At 40.3% G+C, this 24,839-nt stretch overlaps 1 protein-coding gene across 3 annotated transcripts in view; it reads left to right on the forward strand.

The window, feature by feature from the left end:
* Positions 1 to 24,839, forward strand: part of DOCK11 (dedicator of cytokinesis 11) — a 174,493-nt gene that overhangs the window by 102,379 nt on the left and 47,275 nt on the right. For 2 of the 3 annotated variants that reach the window (XM_078147802.1, XM_020963411.2), the window contains exons 31-40: positions 447 to 485; positions 1,990 to 2,168; positions 3,763 to 3,879; positions 10,319 to 10,394; positions 10,937 to 11,049; positions 14,844 to 14,952; positions 16,118 to 16,184; positions 17,168 to 17,215; positions 18,718 to 18,860; positions 22,803 to 22,918. In XM_078147802.1, the coding sequence (XP_078003928.1) occupies positions 447 to 485; positions 1,990 to 2,168; positions 3,763 to 3,879; positions 10,319 to 10,394; positions 10,937 to 11,049; positions 14,844 to 14,952; positions 16,118 to 16,184; positions 17,168 to 17,215; positions 18,718 to 18,860; positions 22,803 to 22,918 (1,007 nt within the window). The remainder of the gene's footprint in view (positions 1 to 446; positions 486 to 1,989; positions 2,169 to 3,762; positions 3,880 to 10,318; positions 10,395 to 10,936; positions 11,050 to 14,843; positions 14,953 to 16,117; positions 16,185 to 17,167; positions 17,216 to 18,717; positions 18,861 to 22,802; positions 22,919 to 24,839) is intronic. The other variant, XM_020963412.2, reaches the window with a different exon arrangement.

Below are 24,839 nucleotides of genomic sequence, written 5' to 3' on the forward strand. Positions count from 1 at the left end.
TCCGTGACCCCATTTGGGATTTTCTTGGCAGAGACACTGGAGTGGTTTGCCATCTCCTTCTCCAGCTCATTTTTTTTACAAATGAGGAAACTGAGGCAAACAGGGTTAAGTGACTTGGCCAGGCTCACACAGCTAGAATGTGTCTGAGGCTGGATTTGAACTCAGGAAGATGATGAGTCTTCCTGACTCCAGGCCTGGCCCTCTATCCATTGCACCAGATTCACTACCTGAAATACTGTTTTGTGGCACAGATTATAGGTAGGTGTAGGAGAATTTGGGATGCATATATTAAACTTGCAAGTGCGTGACTGCTGACAAAACCAGAGAAATATAGCCCAAGCTTCTGCAGAATGGGAATGCTTTTGCTATGCATGCTTTATTATGAACCGATGTTCTTTTGTTGCTGTGTTTTTTATTTGTCCCTTTTCTTTTCACATGGTAATTAGATTTTTTTTCATTTGCTGTGGACCGTTTGACTTCAGTAGGTAGGTTTAACTGGGTTCCTTCTAACTTAATCTGCTTACTTAAAAAAAAAAACAGCCAGGCACCACATAGTCTCTAGATTTGACCGTATAACTCAAGTGAACAAGCTTTCCTTGGTTTGCTTTTTAAATCCCTTTTAAAAAAAGGTCAGAACTAACATTCTCATAGAACTTTGGAGGAGAGCCTCCTTTAATGTCACCAGCAGAAGAAAGTGCTTTATGGCCTTAGAAACCTGTCCCTTCTTGGGGTAGGATGGCTTTCAGGGTGGGGGGATGAGGTTTGCAGCTGGCTTTCAGGTAAAGGGGAGAATTCTCCTCCCTACTGTGCACCACTTTGCAGTGCTCACTTGGTCAAGCTGCCTTCTTGTAGCCAATCTAATGAAAAGCCAACAAAGCCCCAGCTGATTGGCCAGAGCCCCAAAAGAGGAATTCATTCTCATTTGATGAGGCTTTCTGGGTACATGAACACATACCAGATTGTTTGCAGAAGGGAAAGGATGAACTCCCTTGCCACTGATTTGGATGAACACAGATGATCTCAAGAATAACCCTGAAGAATGCTAGTCATGACAGCAAGAGGTTATCTGAGTTAGAGGCATAGACCTAGAAGCAGAAATGAACCAGAAAAATGATCATAGGCCTGAGGACCCCAACTCCTCCATTGTTCTCCTGCACATGTTAACAGGGGTCAAGAGCAGGTCAGGGAAAGTGATGGAATGAGGATAGGGTATTGGTCTTCTTCCTGGGGTTCAAATTGAATGCTCTACCAACATTTATTGAGCACCTACTGAATATAAAACAAGATATGAAGTAATTATTGTGGGAAATGCTCAAAAACAGAAAACATAGGGCCTGTAATGACACTCTAAGAGCCTGACTTTTAGTATAGTACTAAGTGTAGAAACAAGGGTGCTCAAAATACATTTGAGGAAATGGTAGGATAGATAATACTCTCCTGAGGAGAATTTATTTGTGGGGAGTCACTCAGACCATAGAGATCAGAGAGGGTGATGTGGTGATGGGCAAATGAGATTGAGGTGAAGATTTCTGGGAGGAAACTTAAAAGAAGGTTTCTGTGCATTTTATAGATTCTTATTACTACGGTGATAAAGGAGGTTGAGAAGAAGATTTAAACCTTCATATTTAGCTAAAAAAAAGATGTTTAAACTTGCTTTCACTGCCATATATGGAGCTCTTTTCCTATAATTTTCTAGGCTAAGATTTTAAGTCAAAAAGAATATAGGGTCCAGTCCACTGATTTAAGTCATCATAAGCCCCATCAATCCAAACCCTATTCAAAGAACCATGATGTATTTTGTGGAAATATATATGTTTATTTTATGAGAGAAAGAAATTGTTTTGATGAACTCATAAAATAATAAAATCATAGTTATATTTCTGTAGCATGGTGATATACTAATGTGAGATAAGATGCTATTTTAATTTGTTTAAAACAATTTTAAAGTGAGTTTTATAAACAAATTTTGTAACTTCGTGTTTTCTGCAGATTCCAACCTGGAATCAAGTTTATCAGATGAGTATTGCAAACATCACTTTTTGGTCGGTCTGCTTCTGAGGGAAACGTCTGTTGCTCTGCAAGACAATTATGAGATCCGCTGTTTGGCTATCACTGTGATAAAGCACCTTTTGATAAAGCATGCGTTTGACACTAGATACCAGCACAAGGTGAGGGCAGACTGGCTGATTCTACACAATAAATCTCCATGTATGACACCGGTGAGGTTTTGCAGTACTATTGGCATCTTCATCAGGGCAGAGAAATTGAGTATTTAAGGCCATCTTTGACAAAGAAAGTTCAGCTGTTTCAATCTCCAGATGATGGTTTCTTTGTTTAAAGGCAATTATGGCTATCATTAATGTATAGAGACACACTATGTGCAGATTTCAAGGAACCATGATTTTGTAGGCGGGGATATGGTCTATACAGCTTCAGATCATATTCACAGCCCTGCTCTACCTTAGCAAACAGGTTGCTTGGGCTATTTATCTAGATAGACATATATATCTGTGTAGATACCTAGATCTATATCTATCTGTCCATCAGCTGCTAACTTACTTTCTGGTGAGGGGACTCCCTGGATTTAGCCAGGTTGGGCTTCAGGTCACAGACCTACCATCTGTGTCACCTCTGCTCTGGGATGAGCCATTGGGAGCATTGAGTAAAGAATATGTACACACACACACACACACACACACACACACACACACACATATGCACATACGATATGGTTTTCTTCCTCCTTTAAAAATGACTCTCTTGCCCATAGGGACAAGTGCATTGGTAACTGAAATTATCCTTTCATCTTTTCCATATTTTGCACACATGGTTGTAGCGGTTTTTTGCTTAGTTTACAACTTATATTTAAACCACGCTTAAGAAAATCATCTTCTGCCACCTCAAGTCAACATAAAGGTTCACAGAAGGACCGTACTCAGTGAAGGTTCTATTACCATTAGCAATGAGCCCAAACACAATAGCAGGGCAGTAGGAGTCAGCAGAAAATTTTGGATTGGAAAGCTAGCTAGCTCTCCATTGAAGCCATACTCATTTGAAAACCGTTCGAACTAGAAAAGTAGATTAAACAACCTGGACACTGCAGGATTCCTCTTACTACACAGTAGTATAGCACTTCAAGCCACAATCACCATGTGTTTGTACCCCTACTCAGCCAGGCCAAGTCTTAGCAGAGAGGCATGGGGAGGCTTTTGAAGACCGTGTAACAAGAAGTTATGCATCACACCCTTACAGAGCCTTTAATCAAGTCAAAAGTTGTTGTAAACTCCAGGCACGTTCCAAGAGGGGAGATGGCTGCATAGTCCTTCTGAGTGGGCCCTGATGAGGCTTAAGGGAGCTGAGAAGGTGCTTTATATAAAAAAAAATAATGGTTAGTTTAGGGTTTAATAAAGTGGGTTTCATGTCTCTAGCAGATGCTTAAGAGAGGAGCTCCTCTTGGCTAGGGCCATTAGTGACCATAGATGAAGGTGTCCTGCCTAAATCTTTGCTGTCAGATCCCAAGATACATTTTCAAACAAAGCTAATCAAGGTAAAAGACAGACAGAGGACACAATACCCGCAGTGGTATCAAGGGACAAATAGCACTAGTACCTGCCTTACAGGTTAAGTGTTATGGAGCTGTGCTTGAGGGCATGTGAATTGGCTTATGATAGATGTGCAAATTCTGTTGCCTGTAGCTTGGATACTGATCAGCACCAAACGAGCACGTTCCAGTTATAACTCTGGACTCTAATTGCTTTTCAGAACCAACAGGCCAAAATAGCCCAGCTTTACCTCCCATTGGTGGGACTGCTTTTAGAGAACATCCAGCGACTGGTCGGCCGAGACACATTGTATTCTTGCACTGCCGTGCCCAGTTCTGTGAGTAGCCTTCTCTGTTTCTGCTGCAGTTGCCTTTTTCTTATTCTTCAAATGTGCACAGAAGAAATGCACATAGAGTGTGTACTTTTCAAATCAGTTTGCAAAAAGGAGCAGTTCCCTCATGTAAGCAGCTCAGTCACTTGGGCTTTTTCATATCATATCTGTATCTTCACCGTGATGTAACCAGTCCATTTGTGTTACACAAAGGCTGTCGTGCTCTCCAGATTGGAGGTTTGCTGTGTTGTGTTCTTGACAATAACACACCGAATTGGTACACAACTTCTGGCCAAAGGGAGAAGCTTACGTCAGTGATAGTCATTTGTCCTTTGGAAGCTTCCTGAGCTCCTAGTAGACAGCTCTGGCCAGAGTCCTTTCAACAACTTAAGCAAATGACTCCTACCTGCTCTCCTCTGAGGCAGGCGTGCCCCCTCTCTTCCCCACTTTTTCTTTCTAGTCAAGTAGAGTGGCCATAGAAAGTTAAGGGTTGGAAAAGGGACATTAGAGGTCATCTGCTTCAACCTTCCATCCAATGCTGAAATCTATTCTGCAACAGGCCCATCAACCTCTGCTTTCATACTTCCACGAATTGGGAGCTCATTACTTTCTTAAGTATGGGTAGCTCTAAATGTTAAGTTGTCCTTTGTTTTGCCCTGAAATCTACCTCCCTGTAATTCTGCCACTGGACTTATTCTTCCATCCGGGTCTAAGAAACACAAGCCTACTCTTTCTTTCCCATGATAGCCCTTCATACATTTGAAGACAGCAATAAAGTCACCCCACCAAGTTGTCTCTTCCCTGGGCTAACTCTCTGCAATTCTTGTAACCATTTTTCATACAGTTACTAGCAGCGTGACCCTGAGCAAGTCACTTAACCCTGTCTGCCTCAGTTTCTTCATCTGTGAAACGGGGATAATAATAGCACCTATCTCCCAGAGTAGTTGTGAGGATCAGATGAGATAATAATCATAAAGCCCTTAGCACAGTGCCTGGCACGTAAGCGCTATAGAAATGTTAGCTAGTATTATTTTTATTATTTTCCAGCCCTTCACCACCCTAGCTGCCTACCTCTAGGGACACTGCATTTTGTCAGTGTCCTGTTTAAAGCATAGTGCCGAGCACATTCAAGGCTTATATACATATGGTTACAAATTACTCTTTAAAGAAATAAAGAATGACTTCGATAACTGGAGAGCTATTCCATGCTCAAAACTAGGTCATGCTAATGTAATAAAAATGGTAACACTACTTACGTGAACCCATTACACTGTAAGGGATAAGTCAAACTTTACGAATTTGTAAGAATAAAAGTTAACCATTAAGTCAACAGACATTTATTAAGTGCTTATTATGTGCCAATTATTGTGCTTAGCATCAGGATAGAAAGGTAAAAACAGGTCCTGCTTTCAAGGAACTCACTGTCTGAGGATCAAGACACAATGGGAGATCAGCAGAGGGAAGGCTGGAGAAAGGCTTCTAGTGGAAGGTGGGATTTTAACTGGGACTTGAAGGAAACCAGCAAACAGAGGTGTTGAGGGCAGCCCATGAAAACACCTGGAGGCAGGAGATAGAAGTCAGCGCAGTATGAGGAGCCCTCCATGAACTGCTACAATTCGAAATGATGCAAGCAGGACCACAAGAACAATACATGTCATTACTACAATGGTATAAATGGAAACAATAGGAACAGATTTCCAGTGTAATGACTGAATTGGACCCCAGAGAAAAGGTATGAGAAATGCACGTCCTCCTTATTTGCAGATGTCAGCTGTAGATGTGGGACGTTTTATATAATGTCTGACTTAATAGATATTTTGTTTTACTGAAATGTGTTGTTTCTTTTTCAAAAATTCTTTGTTACAAGGTATGGCCCTCTGAGAGGGACAAGGGAAGGTATTATATTGGGAAATGAAGATAATATAAAAGCAAAGATATAAGTAGAAATTTAAAATAAAATATACAGATATTCCTTCTACAGCATGACTTTCCCTGTTGCAGTTTTGATGTGGCGCAGGTTGGCATAAGAAAATAAATGGGAATTTTGGGGGAGTTTTGCAGAAGCCACAGACAACACACAAAGGCCAGCAGATGACCCAGGAGAAGTTTAGAAACTCAGAAATGCATCAAATATACATATAGTATTGTAGAATGTCAACCCAAATTTCACAGTAAGGTACTGTAAATACCCTACAGAACAAAAAGAAAAATTCAGACTTCTTCTCTGGTATGAAGGAGGGCTAACACATTTTATGTAGACTTTCCACATCCCAAGGGGGCCGATGTGCCCAGAAGTGCCCACAACCCCTGGATATGGCCTGACCAGAATCCACTGAGACTCACATCTTTTTGTTTTAGACACTAGTGTTCTCTTAATGAGGCTCAGATTTTTAAAAGCAGCTGTTGGATTATGCTGAGCTAATACACTAAAACTGCCAGATCTTTTTCCCAAGCACTACTAAGGAGCCAGCTCCTTCTTCTCCTTTCCCTCCCCACCCTAGGCCTATACTTGGATGAGTCCATTTTTAAAACAATTTAAAGGCAAGACTTTACATATCCCCTCTTTTCTTTTTCTACTTTGTTCAGTTGTTTCAGTCATGTCTGACTCTTTGTGACCCCTTCTGGGGTGTTCTTGGATCAACTGGTGACTACTCAGCTATCTTAAACGAGTTCAGGGTCTAGGCCTGGACGACTTACATCATTCAACAACTGGGAGATGTGATCATGGAACTACTTTGGGGTCTACACCAATATAATAAACATAACACTGCCAAAGACTAAAAATGCTAACAACTTCTTTGTGGCTGCGTTTAAAGTAAGAAAATAAGGAAGGGAATGGCTTCCGCTTGATAAAGATGGTATGAGGTTGTCAGATGATAAAAAAAAAGAATGCTAAATTGCTTGATTTCTAGTTTTGATCCATCAACGAGTATTTACTAAGGTATGTGCCAGCCATTCAAGTACAAAGAATGAAACAAGCCCTACTCACAAAGAGCTTACATCAAAAGGGGGGAAACAATAAGCACATAGAAAAACATATTCAGCATAAACATGAAGTTAATAGATACGGATATGTACGAAGTAGCTAAGTATAAGATACTTTAGAAGAGAAGGCACTAGCAGTTGGAGGGGATCAGGAAAGGCTTCAAGCAGAAGATGGGATGGTGCCTGAGCTGCTGGGGTAAGAAAGGACAGAGCATTCCAGGCGTGAGGACAGCCAGTGCAATGGCATGGAGGTGAGGGATGCAGTGTCACGTGCAAGGAACAAGGAAGAGGGCAGTTTGGCAGGATCACGGTCTGTGGGAGGGGAAGTAACGTCCATGAGGATATTATTTGCCTCAGTTTCTTCCTCTGTCAAATGAGCTGGAGAAGGAAATGGCACAACAAACATGAACACAGGAAGAAGAGGAAAAAAGGACTGTGTATGATATCAAGAATTTTTGTTTTGGTTTTCCTAAGTATTTATTACATTTAGCATACTAGTTTGTGATCTGTGCCCCCTTCTGAACTTCCTTCTCCTCTTTTCTGTGTAGTTTTGAAATGCTTCGTTTTTAAATCACTATCACTACCCCTCCTCTCCTCCCTCCAAATAAAGCCTTCCATTATAACCAGTTAGCAGAGACAAGCAAAGTGAGCCCACACTCTATTAGCTATGTCTGGAGATGTATTGTTAATCTGTACCTCTAGTTCATCACTTCTGTGCCAAGATGTGGGAAGCATGATTCACCATCTGATTTCTGGAGCCCTGACTGGTCACTCTGTGGATCATGGTTCTTAAATCTCTCACAGTTATTTTCCTTTACAATGTTGTGGTCACAGAATTGTCTTTGGCATTTTTCACAAGCCTGAGCTCATTCTGAGCTGCTTTTTTCCTGTCACTACTCGAAAAAGTGCATACTACCCTTTGTATTCATCCTTACTTATGTGCCTTTTAAAAACTGAGCCTACCAGAAACTTTCTTTTGCGATCACGATGTTTTTAGATATCACTTTCCTTTGATCCACGTTGAGATTATCTGTAACTATAGTAACATTTATGGCAGGTGAAATCTGAAATAACTGAGGAAAAAAGGTTTAAGCTTCCAAGCATATGAATTTAGTAAGTAATACATGCCAAGTGCATAACAAATCAGGACTAGGCCTCCTCAGCTTGGCACTGGACCCCAAATAGAGGTGGAGACAGATTTTTAATGCATTAAAAGATAACAATTAACAAGCTATAAACCAGGATACAAGATTAGGAAACCTGATTTCTAATTGGAGAAGAGATTAAAGACTTTCTGAGTTGGGCGGAGGGAAAGTGAGCAGGTGGACTTTCCTGGATATGAAACAATTCCCATGATTAGCAAGTAGGTAGAATTTACAGGAAAATGAAACTAAGTCTCAAAATGGAGTCAGTTTTACAAGGTGGAATATTTGATTCAGACAATTCTCTTACTTCCTCTCCCCCAGTTTGATTCATGGGGTAGGCACCAGCCTATGCCTCCGTGGATCACTTATCTATGAGCCAAATTGATAAGGTTTTTGATGTGCTCATGCTCCCCATCAACATTAAATACCAAAAAAGACTCTCGCACAGCTTAGTACAACGGCTAATATAAAGCCTAAGAACAATAATGATGATGCCGCCCCCTGAGGAGACAAGCCTTGTTAAATAGACTCTATAGGTAAACTAAGTCAGGCTACAGATCAGACTACTTAGAAGGCTCACATTGGGCTAATTTTGAGAGGAGTGATTTACGTGTCACCATGTAACCAAGAAAATTCAGCAAACATAAAACAGCATGAAGCAAAGGGCCAAAGCAATACAATGATAATCATCAATACTAAATAACATTAAGTCTCCTTGTGTTCCAATAACCCACTCCCAACAGCCATTTAATCATTTCATCTTGAGGCCCAGATGTCCCATGTAGCCATCTAGTCCTTAGAAATATCTTCTCTTGGACATTCTGGAATAGGCTTCATTCTCTGGGCAGCTCTGAAGGGGGCTCTGCTTCTCTGGTTCCAAGACACTTGTTAGAGATTCCTAGATAATTCTTTTAAAATCTGCTGGTAACAAGACTTAATACAATTTGGTACATCCTACTAAATTTGATTTTCCAAACCTGAAACTTCAGATAATTTCAATTTTTATATGCTATTTGCTGTTTCCTTCTTTACCTAAACCCTGCACCTGATAGAAAACTCTAAAAAGAAATTCATGAGGGTCTGACTTATAAAATAAGCCCTTCTGTCTTTTAAAATTATCAGACAAGTACTTTAAAATGGGAAAATAATTTCACTTCCTTTACAATTATCAATGCAATTTTATATGTAAAAGCCTCAATCCAATTTTGAGAACTTATTACTAAAACATGCTCAAAGCCTGAATTTTCAATTAGAAGGATTTAGAAGACAGTCGTATACGTATGTATATATTGTAATTCTTAGAGAAAATAGTCTTATCCTGTTGCTTTCTCAAAATTTGCTCTTCCATTTAATTAGAAAACTTATACGTTACATCTTTCTCTTATTACTTTGTCTAATTCCCCCCTTAAGAAGATATCATCCCTATATTATAATTTGACCACAAATACGGATTAAAAGTGTAAGATTTTTCATACTTGTATCCTATGATAGTAACTCGGTGATGTCCCAGTATTAATCTATTAATATATAAATATATATTAAAATATATATAAAATAAGACTTCCTTCACCTGGCTATACGTCTATATAGCTAGCAGTCTGCTCTATTCAGTACGGCTTCAGCTGTCGGCTGGTATCTGCATCATTCCACCAGGAGCATCGGTGGTAATTTAGACTTGTACGATGAGTTGCAGCACTTTTGTTTGAGATCAAGCCAGCAGCTTTCTGTAATATGGAATTCTTTTGAAATATTATTTTAAATTACCAACTTAATAACCTTCTAACAGAACCAAACAAATATACAAAACAAGGTTTAAGATCTTAGATTCTAGCAAAGCAGAATCAGTCAATCAACAAGCATCTTAAAGCACCTACTATGTTTCTGTCACTATATGAGGCACTAGGGACATGAAGACAAAAGTAAAACAGTCCCTGCCCTCAAGGCATTGGAACAGAGAAAGTACTTTAATTCTAGATCCTCTTTCAAATGTAGATGAAGTTCTGCCACCTTGGCTTGGTATTGTTTCTTTTGAACTGTCTGTCTTTGTATCTTTCTAGTTTTATTCAGTGTGTACATAGGTGTCATTGTGCTGAGATCATTCCTCATCTCTTCATGTAGGCCATTACATACTTCCTTACATGCTTCCTATTTGTCATCTTTAAATGTTTAACAATATTCCAATGAAGTAATATATCGTAATTGATTTAGCCAGTCTCCAACTGTTGGACATTTAGGTTGTTTCCAATTTTTGGCACAGACAAGTTCTTGATGTGGTGACATGTTTAAAATGTCTCAAGCCTTACATTGTGTTTCAGGCATCCAGGGATGAATTTGTATGTGGCTTTACTTCACCTTCAAATAGAGGAAGTCTACTGGCCGAGAAGGATGCAGGTAAGAAAGCACTTTTCAACAGTGGATATGCTCATTAGAGAAGCTTTATAACCAATAAGAATGAGAATGCCTCTTTCGTTGCTGAGACATCTGCATTAAAGATGGGTTCCTTCGGTCTTGGTTATAGTGGGGGAAACAGATTGGAGGAAAAAGAGGCTAGCCTGGGAATCAAGGAGCCTGGATATGAGTCCCAAATCCCTCCCTCCCGAGATGGGTGAATCTCAGGCGAGCCCAGGCTACAAAAGGAAGAAGTCAAACTGAATGTTTTTTAAGGTCCCTTCCACCTCTGACATTCTGGGAATTGTTATTCCTTCTGAGGAATTTCTTGAAATAATCCTCGTATGTGTCAGAGTATAATGAGATACAGTCACAAATGGCATGTTTTCTGCTTTGCTTTCAAATGTTTTATAAACATTTCCTGTTTCAGATTGCCAGGATTTCTCTAAAAACATATTGTCGTAAATTAGTCAAATGCTGATTTTTGAAATTTCTTGGCAATTTCATTCTCCTTACTGACATTTAGAAGTATGTTGTTTTTCCAGCCTATGGAGCCTCATTTCCCAATGGACATGGACTCAAAAGAGAAGATTCAAGAGGCTCCCTGAGCACAGATGTGGCCAGCAGCTCTCCTGAGCAGAGCAGCATAGCTGACAATGTAATAAACAGGCCGGGGAAGGGATGGGCAGTGGCCTCCAAAGGTTTCTTTCCTTGAAAGATGGGATTCCTTAATCTTTCCTAATCCTGGCTCTGGAAAGAGGCCATGTTAGTTTTCCTTGCTAACCACCTAGTGGGTATCACTTGGCAGCTGGTGGTGCAGTCGTTAGAGCACTGGGCCTAGAGTCAGGAAGACCTGACTTCAAATCCGGCCTCTGTGACCCTAGGGAAGTTAAGTTCTGGCTGCCTTGGTTTCCTTAACTGTAAAATGGGGATAATGGTGGCACCAAGGTTGTCGTGAGGATCAAACAAGATACCTGTACAGTACTTGGCACAGTGCCTGGTGAGTGGTAGACAATTAATAAATGTTTATCCCCCCCCCCCATTTTGAGGAAAAGCTTAAACTGGAGAGGGCTAATTCAAAGAATGTGGTATTGTGAAAAGTTTAAACTTGAAGATAGTACAGACTTGTGTAAGATCTTCATGCCCTCCCCCACCCCTGACCCCGCTGATACCAGCTGTGTGATCCTGGGCAAGTCATGTAATTTTTCTGAGCCTCAGTTTCCTTATCTGTGCAGTAGGTATAAAAATATCTAATACATACCTCACAGAGTTATTTTATTTTATTATTTTTAGTTTTCAGCATTCACTTTTGAAAGATTTTGAGTTCCCAATTTTTCCTCTTCCCCCCTTCCCCCTCCCCAAGATGGCAAGTACAATCTGGTATACAATCTGATACAATCATATTAAACATATTTCTACATTAGTCATGTTAAGATCATGGATGTGACATGCCTTGCAAAGCTTAAAACACTAAAGCAATGTCTGTTATTATTATCATCTTTCATCCTTAGCACGTGAAAAGTGTTCAGATTTGTGGTAAGTGTACTCTCTAGTCACTGGTGGAAGGAGAGCCAAGGGAGGTGGATTTTCATCATTCAGTAAGCATTTATTAAGTGCCTATTGTGCCAAGTCCTGTGCTACCTGCTGGCCATATAAAGAGCCCCTGCCCTCAAGGAGCTTATATACTGGGGGGAAAAAGGGGGAGCATGAAAATGTGCACAGCAACACACTGTAATCCCTGATCTTTGAAGTGAGGGGGAGACCTCCCAGTGTGGAATGACCCTCTACCACTGCAGATTGGCAATGCATCTGTAACTTACAGTTGTAGAGAGTATCCTAGGGAACTAAAAGGTCAAATCACTTTCCTGTGGGGGCCTAGCATGTGTCAGAGGCAGGAATGGAACCTAGGTCTTCTGCCTTCTCTTCTCTATGCCTCTCACATACTGTCATTACTATGGCTGAATCTGTAGAACTCAGATTTTCAGCACTGTGCCCAGAACATAGTATGTGCTTCATAAATACCTGAGGGAGTGGGTGGGTTCTACCATCATAAAAGTGGCCACATTTTTCTTCGTGTTTCTGAAAGAATTCTGAATTCTTCTTACTTGTTGATTCACTCTGATAAAAAGATGAGGGCTCATGTTCCAGTAGGTCTGATTCAACTTTTTAATTTTCATTCTTGTATAATATAGTAATGAAGTTAACTGGGATAAAAAAAGAAGTCAAATTGTCTTCCTTTTAAAATTGCTCATCCCCAAATAAGTGAATCAGAATATATCATGAAGTTTTCTTACCAAGTCTGCTTGGTTTGGGAAAGAACACATAGGAAGGACCCAGAAAGCCTTCCCTAAGTGGGCCCAAGTTAACCTGGGAGAATAGAAGATAAAAGAATCCAAATTGTAGTCTAACACTAGTATAACAGTCGCATTTGAGGAAAGAAACTGAGTTCCAGGAAGGGGAAAGGATTGGTCTGCCCAGGGCTGGTCACAGTGAGGTAGTAGGATTTTCATTGAGATTACTTTAGATATACATGTAGATCATTCTTATAAAGATTTTATAAAGACGAGAAAGTAGGCATATGGATCAGTAGTAACTGATGTTCTCTCAGCGAACTTACTGGGATATTGACATCATCCATGGTTTGTTTATTTCCCATTCTTTTGGTATTTTCTCCTCTCTGACTGCCTTGTTGTCCCTAACATAAATTACCCCAGTGTATACTTGATCTGGCCCAGACCCTTTTCCCAATTCCTTTATAACAGCTGTTTCTATTTCTTCATATAGCACAGAGATTCTTTTTTTCCACTTTGAAAACTTTATTTTAAAAAAGTAATTAATTAGTTTTTAGTAGTTTTTTAAATTTTTTCCACTTACACGTAAAAATAGTTTTCAGCATTCATTTCTCTTTTTTTTTGTTTCAACATTCATTTCTTATAAGATTTTGAGTTCCAAATTTTTCTTCCTCCCAACCCCCCCACCAAGACGGCAAACAATCTGATATAGCTTATACACATAACACAGAGATTCTTAACTTTTTTTATATCATGGACCCTCTTGGGCAGTCTGGTGAAGCCTACTGACCCCTCATTATAATAATTTTTAAATGCATAAAATAAAATACATGAGATTACAAAGGAAACCAATTATATTGAAATGTAGTTGGAGACTGAGGTATTAGGACCCAAATATGATGGTTCTTCCATTACTGATGACAAAAATAGATCATTATAAAAGCATTAAACATGGAAAAGAGTATGGCAGAAACTAGGCATAGACCCAAATCTCACATCATATACCAAAATAAAAGCATTAAACATGGTCCATTTTACATTGAGATGCTGTCCTGTCAGTTTCGTCATAAATGTTCTTTGTACAATATGGCTTGAGTAGCATGTAAAACTTTCTGTAGACTCGTTTTCTCTATTAATGCTTTTTGCTGTTTTTAAAAGGTGATGTGATCTTTGGTCCTCTTCCTTGGTAGTTTTTACAGATGAGTTTGCATTCTAAAAGTAAGGTTGCCCTGGGCTGCCATTTCTCTCCACTGGGCAAGGACCTCAGGTGTTTGGTGGCCCAGTGGCTTTTTAAAACATCAATTCAGTTTTTGCAGGAAATAGTGATAAACAAGGTTAATATATTTGTTTCTTTATATTTCCTGTCAGTGGTTTGTTTGAATAGATAAGGTTGTTTTTCCTAGCGCCATCTTCTCATCTTCAATCTTTCTAATTTGATGTCGTTTCTGATCTTTGCTTCAACCAGTCGATGGTCTGATTACACATAGAAAGCTAACTGTGATAGGATTTCCGGACCCACTGTTTCCTGAATGTCAAGTTATAATCAGTTTCATTTCTGTAACACTCTTTGATGCTTGCCTTGCCTAGGGCAAATATCATCTCATTTGATCCTCACAACAACCCTGAGAGGTCGGTGCTGTTATTGTCCCCATTATATACTTGAGGAAGCTGAAACAGACAGATAAAATGACTTCCCCAAGGTCACACAGCTAGTAAGCATCTGAGACTGGATTTGAACTCGGGTTTTCCTGACACCAGGCTCATTGCTCTCTCCACTGCATCACCACCTAGCTGCCTCTTAGTATATTGTCAGAACCATACTCAGAGACTTTCCACTATGTGGAACCTGCCAAAGCTTATGCTCCACCTCTGGCATAGCCCTCTAGAACCTAGGGTTACCTCCGAATGATGATGAGGCATCACAATTGGCCTGTGTAGACATGTCGTTTACCTATGATTTTTCAGAGTGGCATCTTGCTATCCACTCCCCAGAAAAATTTCCATTGATTTTACTATGAGTTTTGGTCCATTTGCTTTTTGATGATGGTGAAATACAATGGTGTGTGTAGATCCTTTCTTCGTGTCACCAGCAAAAGATCTGAATCTTTGTTGAATGAAATCTTCAGTCTGACAGACTTGAGGCATGTTGTTTTTGTTGCAGACAAGAAGCTCTACTCGAAGTAGTGTATCCCAGTACAACAGGCTGGACCAGTATGAAATTAAAAGCCTCCTCATGTGCTACCTGTACATTATCAAAGTGATTTCTGAAGGTAAGACACGACTCATCACCAGACTACGTGATGATGGCAAAACCACAATTTTAGAAGGTTGCATTCAGCTTTGAATGTCTTAGTTTTCCTAGTTTACTAATGAATCCCTCAAACGGGGGACAGGTTCATTCTAGTGCATGGGATGAGGTCTAGTATGAAATGAGGAGAAAGCTATTATCTATACTTAGCATGTAACACACTTGAGGCAGAGGCACATACTTTCACTAAGCGACATCACAACTTGCAAACTCTTTGGGATTTCCCTTATGTGTATGTCATAGTCTAGCCTATATAGCTGGTGGTTGCAATTTAGTTCATTTAAGTGATGTTTGCTGAGTGCCTACTCCTTTAGCCGTGCGAGATCTGCAAGATTCAAATAAGCTGGTTTCTGAGCTAGTCCCTGAATTTGACGGTTCCTTCTCTTGGATTTGACATGCCAGGAATGCACTGTTCCCTCATCTCCACTGCGCACATGGCTTATGTGCCTTCAAGGTTCGGCTCAGCTGCCACCTCTTCTTGGTAGCCTTTCCCAATTTCCCAAACTGTTGGTGTTCTCTGCTTCTACACAATATCCCAGAGCACTTTTTTCTGATCTCTTTTGTCCCTTTTACGTCTTATATGTTTTTTCCACCCAGTAAAATGTAAGCCTCTCAAAGGCAAATAATGCTTTGCTTTCATCTTTGAATCCCCAGTATCTGGTATGGTGCCTTGCTCAGAAGTGCTTCAAAATGTTTGTTGCATTGAGGCCAGTGACAAACAGTGTGGTGCAGTGGTGGCCGCCCTGAGTGGGGAGAAGTGGAGGGGGGCGGGGCAGAACCAGAGACTCCAGTTTGCTGCATGGTGAGAAACTTGTCATCATCAATATCACCAAGCAGGATTTCTTAAGTGTTTGCATGGCTAGCTTTGCCCTGGGGCTCAAAGATGGAAGACCTGGCTCTACCTTTATGGAGAAATAAGATAGACAAATTCTGTTTCTTCCTTTTAAGTAAAAATACAAGAGCTTTTCTCTACCAGTTATCCAAGGTCGGGGCAGGGGGTGGGGGGAGGTAGGAGTAATAAGATGTGGGGAAAAACCAGTCTGTTAGTAAGTAAAGAAATAAGGCCTATTGAGTTAAGAAAGTTGAGGCTCAAGGTGTGACATTTTTGCTGTTTATTCCATTTTTAGATACTCTCCTAACTTATTGGAACAAAGTGTCTCCTCAGGAGCTCCTCAACATTCTAGTACTTCTCGAGTAAGTAGTCATTGTTACGTGTGTGTTAGTTCTGTAACTTTTCTCTGGGCTATTTCTGTACTGACAACTTTTTTCCTGCTGCTGCCTATGTTGGAAGCCACAATTTAAAATGTTGTGGTTTTTACATATAGAAACATGGTGAATATGAAACCTCAGCAATAACCTTCCATCTTTACAGGCCACTGATGAGTTTGGAGCAGCTAGCTGTGGGGTTAGCCAGCAACTCATTCCTGGAACTGAATATCTTTGCTATTACATAAGGTCTCAGTAATTCTACAAAGTTCAGAAGCTCATTTGGGAGTATGTTCCAGGCCTTCTGGAGAAGGATAATCTGGAAGTGGTTAGTTGTCCTGTACTGCTAAATTTGCATCTGTTTTGAAAGCAAATAGGTTTACTGTGACATCTAAGGTTTAGTGTTTCATGGATGATACATATATAGTTTCTGTTGCTGAGTATTTCCTGAAAGAGAAGATTCCTGCCTTATACACCTTTAATTAAAGATCATTAAAAAAACGAGAAAACATTGTCTCAATGGAACAGTTAACAAGTTAGCAAGATTTACAAACTACTGTGATTAAGTAAGCTTAGTCAGGATTCAACAGTATTTTTCAGATATTAACAATTGTGGCGAGGGAGCCCAGAGGAGAGTTAGAAAGGAAGTGTATGGTGAGACAGCTATAGCCACATTGGAACAGTACAAAAGAGCTGTGTCTGGTGCCTATGAGACTTTTTGTTACAGCAAGTCATTGTAGGCAAAGGAAGCCTCGTAAGCCTATATGCCACTTATGTGTGCGCACATGTGAGTGCTGGTGTGCGTATGGGCCCAAAGGGATAGTAAACATGTCTAGGGTAATAGCATTTAGATGTGTCCTTTTTTTTTTCACATGCACAGGTTCACACAGCTAATGTGGTTTCAAAAAAAATGTGCCAAATTGCATTTTCCTGAATACTACTAATATGCTATTGTTTTTTTGTCTTTCTAGAGTGTGCTTGTTTCACTTCAGATACACAGGGAAAAGAAACATAGCAAGGTAGAATATCTCCTATTATAAAAATGCCTCTGCCATGTTTTTCATCCTTTTTATAGATTTATTTTATTCCAGTAGAGGGCAGTCTTGATTTTAAAGTTTTGTCTTAGAAAACTAGTTATTCACTTGTGCAGGCAGAGACCACCCAGTGGGTCTATGTTAGCAGAATTCAGTATTAAAAGCCATTAGAACAAATAATATTTTTTTTCCAAAGGGTAGGCTGAGATTATAGCCTGTGAAATCTCAGTCATGTTAGATTTGCTGCTACTATCCTCTAGAAGATGAGTGAAGAGGGTCAGATCAAGGGAGAAAGTAGAAATGTCTAAGATGATAACAAGAGGAAAGGTGGTACTTCTGTCTACATTTTGTTAGTTTTATTCACCATATGGGAAAACTTCCCTGGGATGAAGATGTGGGCGATCTGGTACCTTATCCTTTCATTTTTGCTACCAAAGCCCCAGTGACTTAAATAGCTATTTTATAAAGTTGGGGGAGGGGGGAGACTACCTATTTGTTTTAACAAGATGTATTTGAAAGTAGAATTGTTTTGTGTGCATTTAAACTTATTTAATACTGATTGTAGTATTAAAATAAAGAGTTTAACATTTATAATTTTTTTTCCTATTTTGTCTAAAGAATGATAGGCTATCTAGTTGTTACAGTTTTTAGCCTTAGTCTGGAGAATGTACCGATGTGGTAAAGGATAGAACTGACAGCCACCTTATTAGGTTAATCATGTTGTATAAGAATTTTTCTGGATGTTAGTTGTTAGGTTATTAAGGAAAAACTTTAAAAAAAAAAAGCAAATTAATTATTAAGGACTGCCAGGGACTAAAGGGAGGGGGTGGTTTAGGTGGTGTTTGTGTATATAGCTCTTTGATGTCCTGTCATTAATGAATCACTCAAGTCAGAAGCAATTCCACTTTCTTGGGGAATGGCTTATATTCTTATAGACTTGACTCAGTTCTCTATATGTTTGAGAAATGAGGCTTTTATCAGAGAAACCTACTGGAAACAAATTTTTTTCCCCCAGTTTTCTGCTTTCCTTCTAATCTTGGCTGCACTGGTTTTGTTTGTGTAAAACCTTTTTAATTTAATATAATAAAAATTATCCATTTTATTTCCCATAATGCTTTCTTTTGTTTGGTCATTAAACTCTTTCTTTATCCATAGATCTGACAGGTAAATTTCTCTATGCTACCCTAACTTGCTTATATCACCTTTTATGTCTAAATCATTGTACCCATTTTGACCTTATCCTGGTATGTGGTGTGAGATGTTGGTCTAACTGCTTTCCACTTTTCCCAGCAATTTTCTTACATAGTGAGTTCTTGTCCCAAAAGCTTGGATCTTTGAGTTTATCAAACACTAGATTACATGTAGCACAGCGCTATGCTGCAGCAGGAATGTCCTAGCTACTATTGGATAGAAACCTTAGATGATTCATCTAACATTATAGAGTATTGTTAGCTCATTTCACCTCTTATATCTGGTCTTTACTTCAGAGTACATGATGCCTGGTTATCCAAACACTTTGGGATAGACAGAAAGTCCCAGACCATGCCAGCCCTTCGTAACCGGGCAGGGGTGATGCAGGCCCGGCTTCAGCATCTAAGTAGCCTGGAAAGCTCATTCACACTTAATCACAGTAAGTGTAAGAAGCACATGGAATGATTCATTAGACTCAGCTTTCATTTAAAGAACCCTGACTTTTAAATGGTCCAGAAGGAATACAGTGAATGATTAGTTCCATGTGTCCACATGTCTATGGAAATCCTTGCTCCTTACTTTTGTTTTTTGAACTAGACCTGTGATTTCATCAATATCTCAGGTGAGGAAACATTCCCTACCAATGAGCATCAGCAAGGGCTACCTGGGGCACTGAGCAGTCAAGTGACTTGTCCAGGGGCATGTAGCTAGAATACATCAGAAGTAGAACTTGAACTCAGGGCTCTCTGGCCAATATTCCATGATTACTCTCATAGGTGACTATATAGACTTGTATGTGTGTTTTTCACATTCAACAGTTGTGGGCCTTGTGGATAGAGGACCGGCCCTGGAGTCAGGGACCTGAGTTCAAATCCAGCCTCAGACACATAACACTACTAGCTGTGTGACCCTAGGCAAGTCATTTAACCCCAATTGCCTCACCAAAAACAAACAAAAAAAACAAAACAAAACAAAACCAATTGTGGGCCTCCATAGTCTTTCTTACTTAAATATTAATGAATTAGGTTCCCTTTTTTTTTTCACATTTTCCCCTTGATGAATTTTGCAACAAGGTTAATTTTTCATTGCCCAGATTTCATTCCTACTATTAAAATCAAATATAACAAATAGTATGACTTAATATAGTACTGAATGACAGCATCCAAAGTTTGAAGGGACCTCAGAAAGGTCATCTGAATTCAGATCTTCCTGACTCCAGGTCCTGTACTCTATCCACTGCAGCACCACCTAGCAGCGTTGAAGATGTCACTCAGGTTGTGGGCCTGGGTGCTGGGAGGCTGGTGGTGGCCTTGGTAGCAATAGAAATGTTAGAAAGAGGGGAGCGTTTGAGCTCAGTTTTGGTCATGTTGAGTTGAAGATGTATACGGCACATCTAGTTCAATATGTCCAATAGATAGATGGTCAGGAAAGAGCTTAAGGTTGGATAAATAGATTTGAGAATCATCTGTACAGAGATAATAATTGAATTGATGGGAGCTGATGAGATCACTAAGCAAAACTGTATAAGAGAAGAGAGAGAAGCTCAGGGCCCAACATGGGGCTTCTGGGGACACCCACTATTAGCAGGTAAGATTCAGATAAAGATCTAGCAAAAAATACTGAGAAGGAACCGTCAGAGAAGTAGTAGGAGAATCAGGGGAGAATGATCTAACAAAAATCTAGAGAGAAGAAAATATCAAGGAAAGAGAATGACCAGCAATGTCAAAGTCTGAAGAGAAGTTAGGAAGGATAAAGATTTTGAGGAAAAGGGCATTAGATTTGGCAATTAAGAGATCACTGGCAACTTCGGAGACGGCAGTTTTGGGTGAGTGATGAGATTAGAAGCCAGAATGCAAAGAATTAAGAAAGTAAGAGGAAAGGAAGTGGAGACACCAATTCCCAAGAGGTTTAGCCATGAAAAGCAGGTGAGATGTAGGATGGAAGCTGGTGTAGTGATAAGCAGATAAAGTGAGGGTTTTTTGAGGATTGGGGAATCCGGGGTGTGTTTGTAGGCATAGGAGAAATTGGAGATTAGTGAGGGAGTGGGGATGATAGAAGGATTGATCTACTGGAGAATGGGATGGCTTGTGCATATGCGGGGGCTGGGGGGGGAGGTGTTATGTCGTCAAGGAAAAGGGCCACCTCTCCAGGTGAAACAGGATTGAAAGAAGAGATAGTAGAAGAAGGCATCTGAGGGATGTGAGGTGAAGAAGAGAACTCACAGTGAATTCAGCAGAATATGAGCTATGGGAGGCTTGAGGAGTGATGTTTGGAACTGCAGTGTAATAAGATTGTGTAGAGTTGGACTGGTTTACCCAGGGATCAGTATGGGGAAGGGAAAAGAGTGTAGCCAGTACAGGGGTGATAGCCTGGGAAAGAACTGAGGGGTGGAGGGATTAGACATCACAGTGAGGATGAAAAACAGGGTCAGGGGTCATGAAGCAGTGGGAAAGATGGAATGGTAAAAATTATGACCAGATGAAGGAATTTCAGAGTTCTTACACGTGGAACACTTGTGGGTGATGTCAAAATCAAGGGTCTGACCATCTCTGTATGTAGCTGAGGTAGAGTGGAGGAGAAGGTCATGGGATATGAATACTTTAGTGAGCATCTTATTAATATCAAGTAAGGCATAAAACTGGGAGACATATACTAGCCAAATGTGTTTGTCATGGAGGATGTTCAGCCTGGAAGCCCAATTAAAGGGGAATTTCTAATGGATGGCAAAAACCTCCAGATGCTTCCATTTGCAGCCCAAGAATTTTGCATCGTTTCCTAAGTGAGATCCATAGATTTAAAAAAAATTGGCTTAACTATCCATGCAGGAAAAAACCAAGTGGCTGAAGAATACCTATTGTTAAGCTAATGTTAGGCATCTGAATGGATGACATATAGAGCTAGGCCATCCATCAGCAAAAATATCTTGACTAGAGAGTAAAGGTGAATAAGGACCTAGACCCAGCATTGAACAAGAAAAGGAGAGCAAGCTGGTATACATTTGGACAGTCTTCTTCAGTGCTTTTAATGACCCCAAGCATATCCCTGAAACAAAGGCCTATCTTTCTAATGTGGCTGTTTTCTTGGTGATGCTTATATGGTTACAAAGCATGGAATGCCACAGTCACCCAAGAGTTAAGGTTGTCCAAAGGGCAGTGGAGAGACACACATGTTGGGAGTAAGCTGCACCCTGTTACCAATGAAGACATGGGATGAAAAATAATATAAAGAACATTATTAACGAAATCTGTGACAAAAAGGTGAGCTGGTCCTCTAGTGGGCTGGTCAGTAGACATTTAGTAAGTAGTTGCTATGTGCTAGGCACGGCGCTAAGTGCTTTATAGATATTCTCTCATGTAAAAAACTGTGAACAAGATAAATTGGAGATAATCAACAGAGAAGGGGCTAGCTTTAAGGGGGTCAGGGAAAGGCTTCCTAGAGCAGATGGGTTTTAGCTAGGACTTGAAGGAAGCCAGGAATTCCAGGAAGCAGAGATGAGGAGGGAGAGCCACAGGGAACAGCCAATGAAAATGCCCCGAGGTGAGAGACAAGAATAGCAAAGAGGCCACTGTTACTGGATCACAGAAAATGTGTGTAGGGTGGGTGTAGGCAGGGAATGGAAGGTATAAGAAAACTAGACAGGAAGAAGGGGAGAGCCGGGTTATGAAAGGCTTTGAAGGCCAAACAGAGTATTTTGTATTTGATCCTGGAGGAGATAGGGAGCCACTGGGAGTTTATTGAATGGAGATGGGGGGGGGAGGAAGTGATGTGGTCATACCTGCACTTTACAAATATCACTTTGGCAGCTGAGTGGAGGATGGACTGGAGTGGGAGGAGAGACTTGAGGTTTATTAATGATGAGACAGTTTTTAGCAGAGCTTTGATACTAAGTTGTAATAGAAATTGAGCCCAAATGGATAATTGGCTTTACGTGAAACTACTTGATATAGGAACACTCGTAATGATAATATTATTCCACCTAACGTCTATGTAATGCTTTGACGTTTGCAAAGCACGTTCCATGTTATCTTATTTGAGCCACACAAAGACTGTGTGAGGGACATGTGAGAGGTAGGATTATCCCTGTTTTGCAGATGAACAATCAGGCTCAGAAATATTAAGTGACTTATCACATGGTCACACATTCAATAATAGTAAGCATCAGAGGGCACCATTCTTTCCTCAGGGCCATGCTGCTTCAAAGGGCAGCCTAGACTTAGTCTTTGAATCATAAGGAATAAAGGAAAGTCCTCCTGCAGACAGCAGGTGTTAAGATCACCTTGTGTTCTTGTCTCTGTGTGTGTAGTTGCATAGGACAATTTATTCCGGTTGATCCCATGAGCTTGTGTGTTAGTCAAAGCTTTGATTTCTTTCTGGGTTGTAGGCTCTGGAACATCTGAAGCAGACATTTTCCACCAGGCACTCCTTGAAGGCAACACAGCCACTGAGGTTTCCCTCACAGTGCTGGATACCATCTCCTTTTTCACACAGTGTTTCAAGGTGAGATCTGGGAGTCGGAGTATTCCTGATCATTGCAAATGAAAAATGAGAGACAGGAGCCAACTAGAATCATTAAATGTAAGACCTAAAAGGGCTCTTTAGAGAAAATTTGGTCCAATCCCATCAATTTGCACAGGTCAAAACTGAGGCCCAGAGAAGGGTGGTGGCAAAGCCAGAGGCAGCATGGTATAGTGGAATGGCCACTGGACCTTGACCAAGTCCTTTCCCTCAAGAATCACTTTCCTCCTAGAGGGCTAGACTAGATAATCTCTATAGACCCTTCCAGCTTTACTGTTCTGTGAATTATTATTCTATTCTAGAATTTTAAAATGCCATCTTTAAAATAGATTGTGTACTTTTTCTTAAAAGGGCAAAATTAAATAGAAGACTTTTTATAGCATAATTTATTCCTTAGTCATTTTGCTTAAGCAACTCCAAAGGGATGTGGAGTCAAGCCAGGTGCTTCTTTCTCCGAACTATAGTTGTTTTGGAGATATTTGTCTCTCTCCTTGTTGCCAAAACTAATTGAACACTGAAATGGTGATCTCATAGGATTGTTGCTCTGAGCTTGGGGTTTGTTTGTTTTTGTTTTTTTTATTTCTGATTTCATCAGCATGGGGAATTCCTAGTGTAGAAACTCCCTCCACAGATGCAAATCATTGTCAATTTTTGTATAACTTAGGTAGTCCTAGAAGGTTGCTTGGGGGCACTGAAATGGCAGGTGACTTACCCATGGTCACATAGCCACTCTTGGACTCTCCAGGCTGGCTACCTGCACCCTGCAAAGGATAGAAATCGGAAGGATTTTGCCTTTGCCTGAGTAATCCAGATAAAATCCTTTGCTCCCTCCCTTCACTTTAGCCAGGCAAAACCCGCCATGCAAGTTTCAAGGAATACAATAAAGGAAAGTTGGATGCCAGTTAAGGCAGCCTGCAGTCCCACTCTTGACACATGAAATCTGTTCTGATCCCAATAAAAGACATTGTGCAAAGGCATGAGCTTTTTGTTGCTGTGACTTGGCTGAGCGGGGGAAGGGAGGACATAGTACTACTTGAGGTCAGCCTTGGATCTGTTACAGCTCTGGAGTCCAGTGAAGTGTTGGCTTTTTGTTTTGTTTTCTTGTCCCATTTCAGTCCTTACTCTCTTTGGGGCAAGGAGGTGGAGTCTAAGTGGAATTGACTAGGGTTCCTTGTTAAGATACTCAAACCTACAAATTGCCTTTGAATCTGAATATCTGCTCCCCTTCACCCTCCTCTGCCATCTTCTCTTCTTCCCTACCCTTCTTGCAGATGTCATTTAAACAACTGAGCAGTCTTTGCATTCCCGATTAGTCAGCTCACTCTACTGACAAATATCTAATGTCACTAGTAGACAGACTGCCTCATGGCGATCCCTATTTGTAATTTTTTTTTTGTTTTGCCTAGGCAGTCGGGGTTAAGTGACTTGCCCACGGTCACACAGCTAGTAAGTGTCATGTGTCTGAGGCTGCATTTAAACTCAGGTCCTCCTGACTCCAAGGCCAGAGCTCTATCCACTGTGCCACCTAGCTGTCCCTTGGCGATCCCTATTTGAAAGTAAAAGCACATGCTAGGTAGACGTTTGACAAAAAATGTGTATTTCTTCTGTGACTCCCACTTCATTTACCCACAGAGAAATCCCAAATTTCTCTCTGCAGGCTGTTTAGCACCTTTGTTGAAGCTACTACTGACTGCTCTTTACAGGCAGTATGGTTAAGTAATGTTTCTTTTTTCACGTTAGCTCATTGTTTGCTTTATGGCACTGGAAAAAGAAGTCCAATTCTTAGGTTTTTCCTTCTGATTTATAAAAAGGGGTAAAAAAGTCTTCCAGATAACATCTCTGGAATATTTTGAAAGACCAAAGAAGGATCTAATTAAAACATTGTTTAATGATACCTTGGACT

Source organism: Phascolarctos cinereus, unplaced genomic scaffold (genome assembly GCF_003287225.1).
Source record: "Phascolarctos cinereus isolate Bilbo 61053 unplaced genomic scaffold, phaCin_HiC Scaffold_8;HRSCAF=390, whole genome shotgun sequence".
In the NCBI taxonomy this organism is placed as follows: Eukaryota; Metazoa; Chordata; class Mammalia; order Diprotodontia; family Phascolarctidae; genus Phascolarctos; species Phascolarctos cinereus.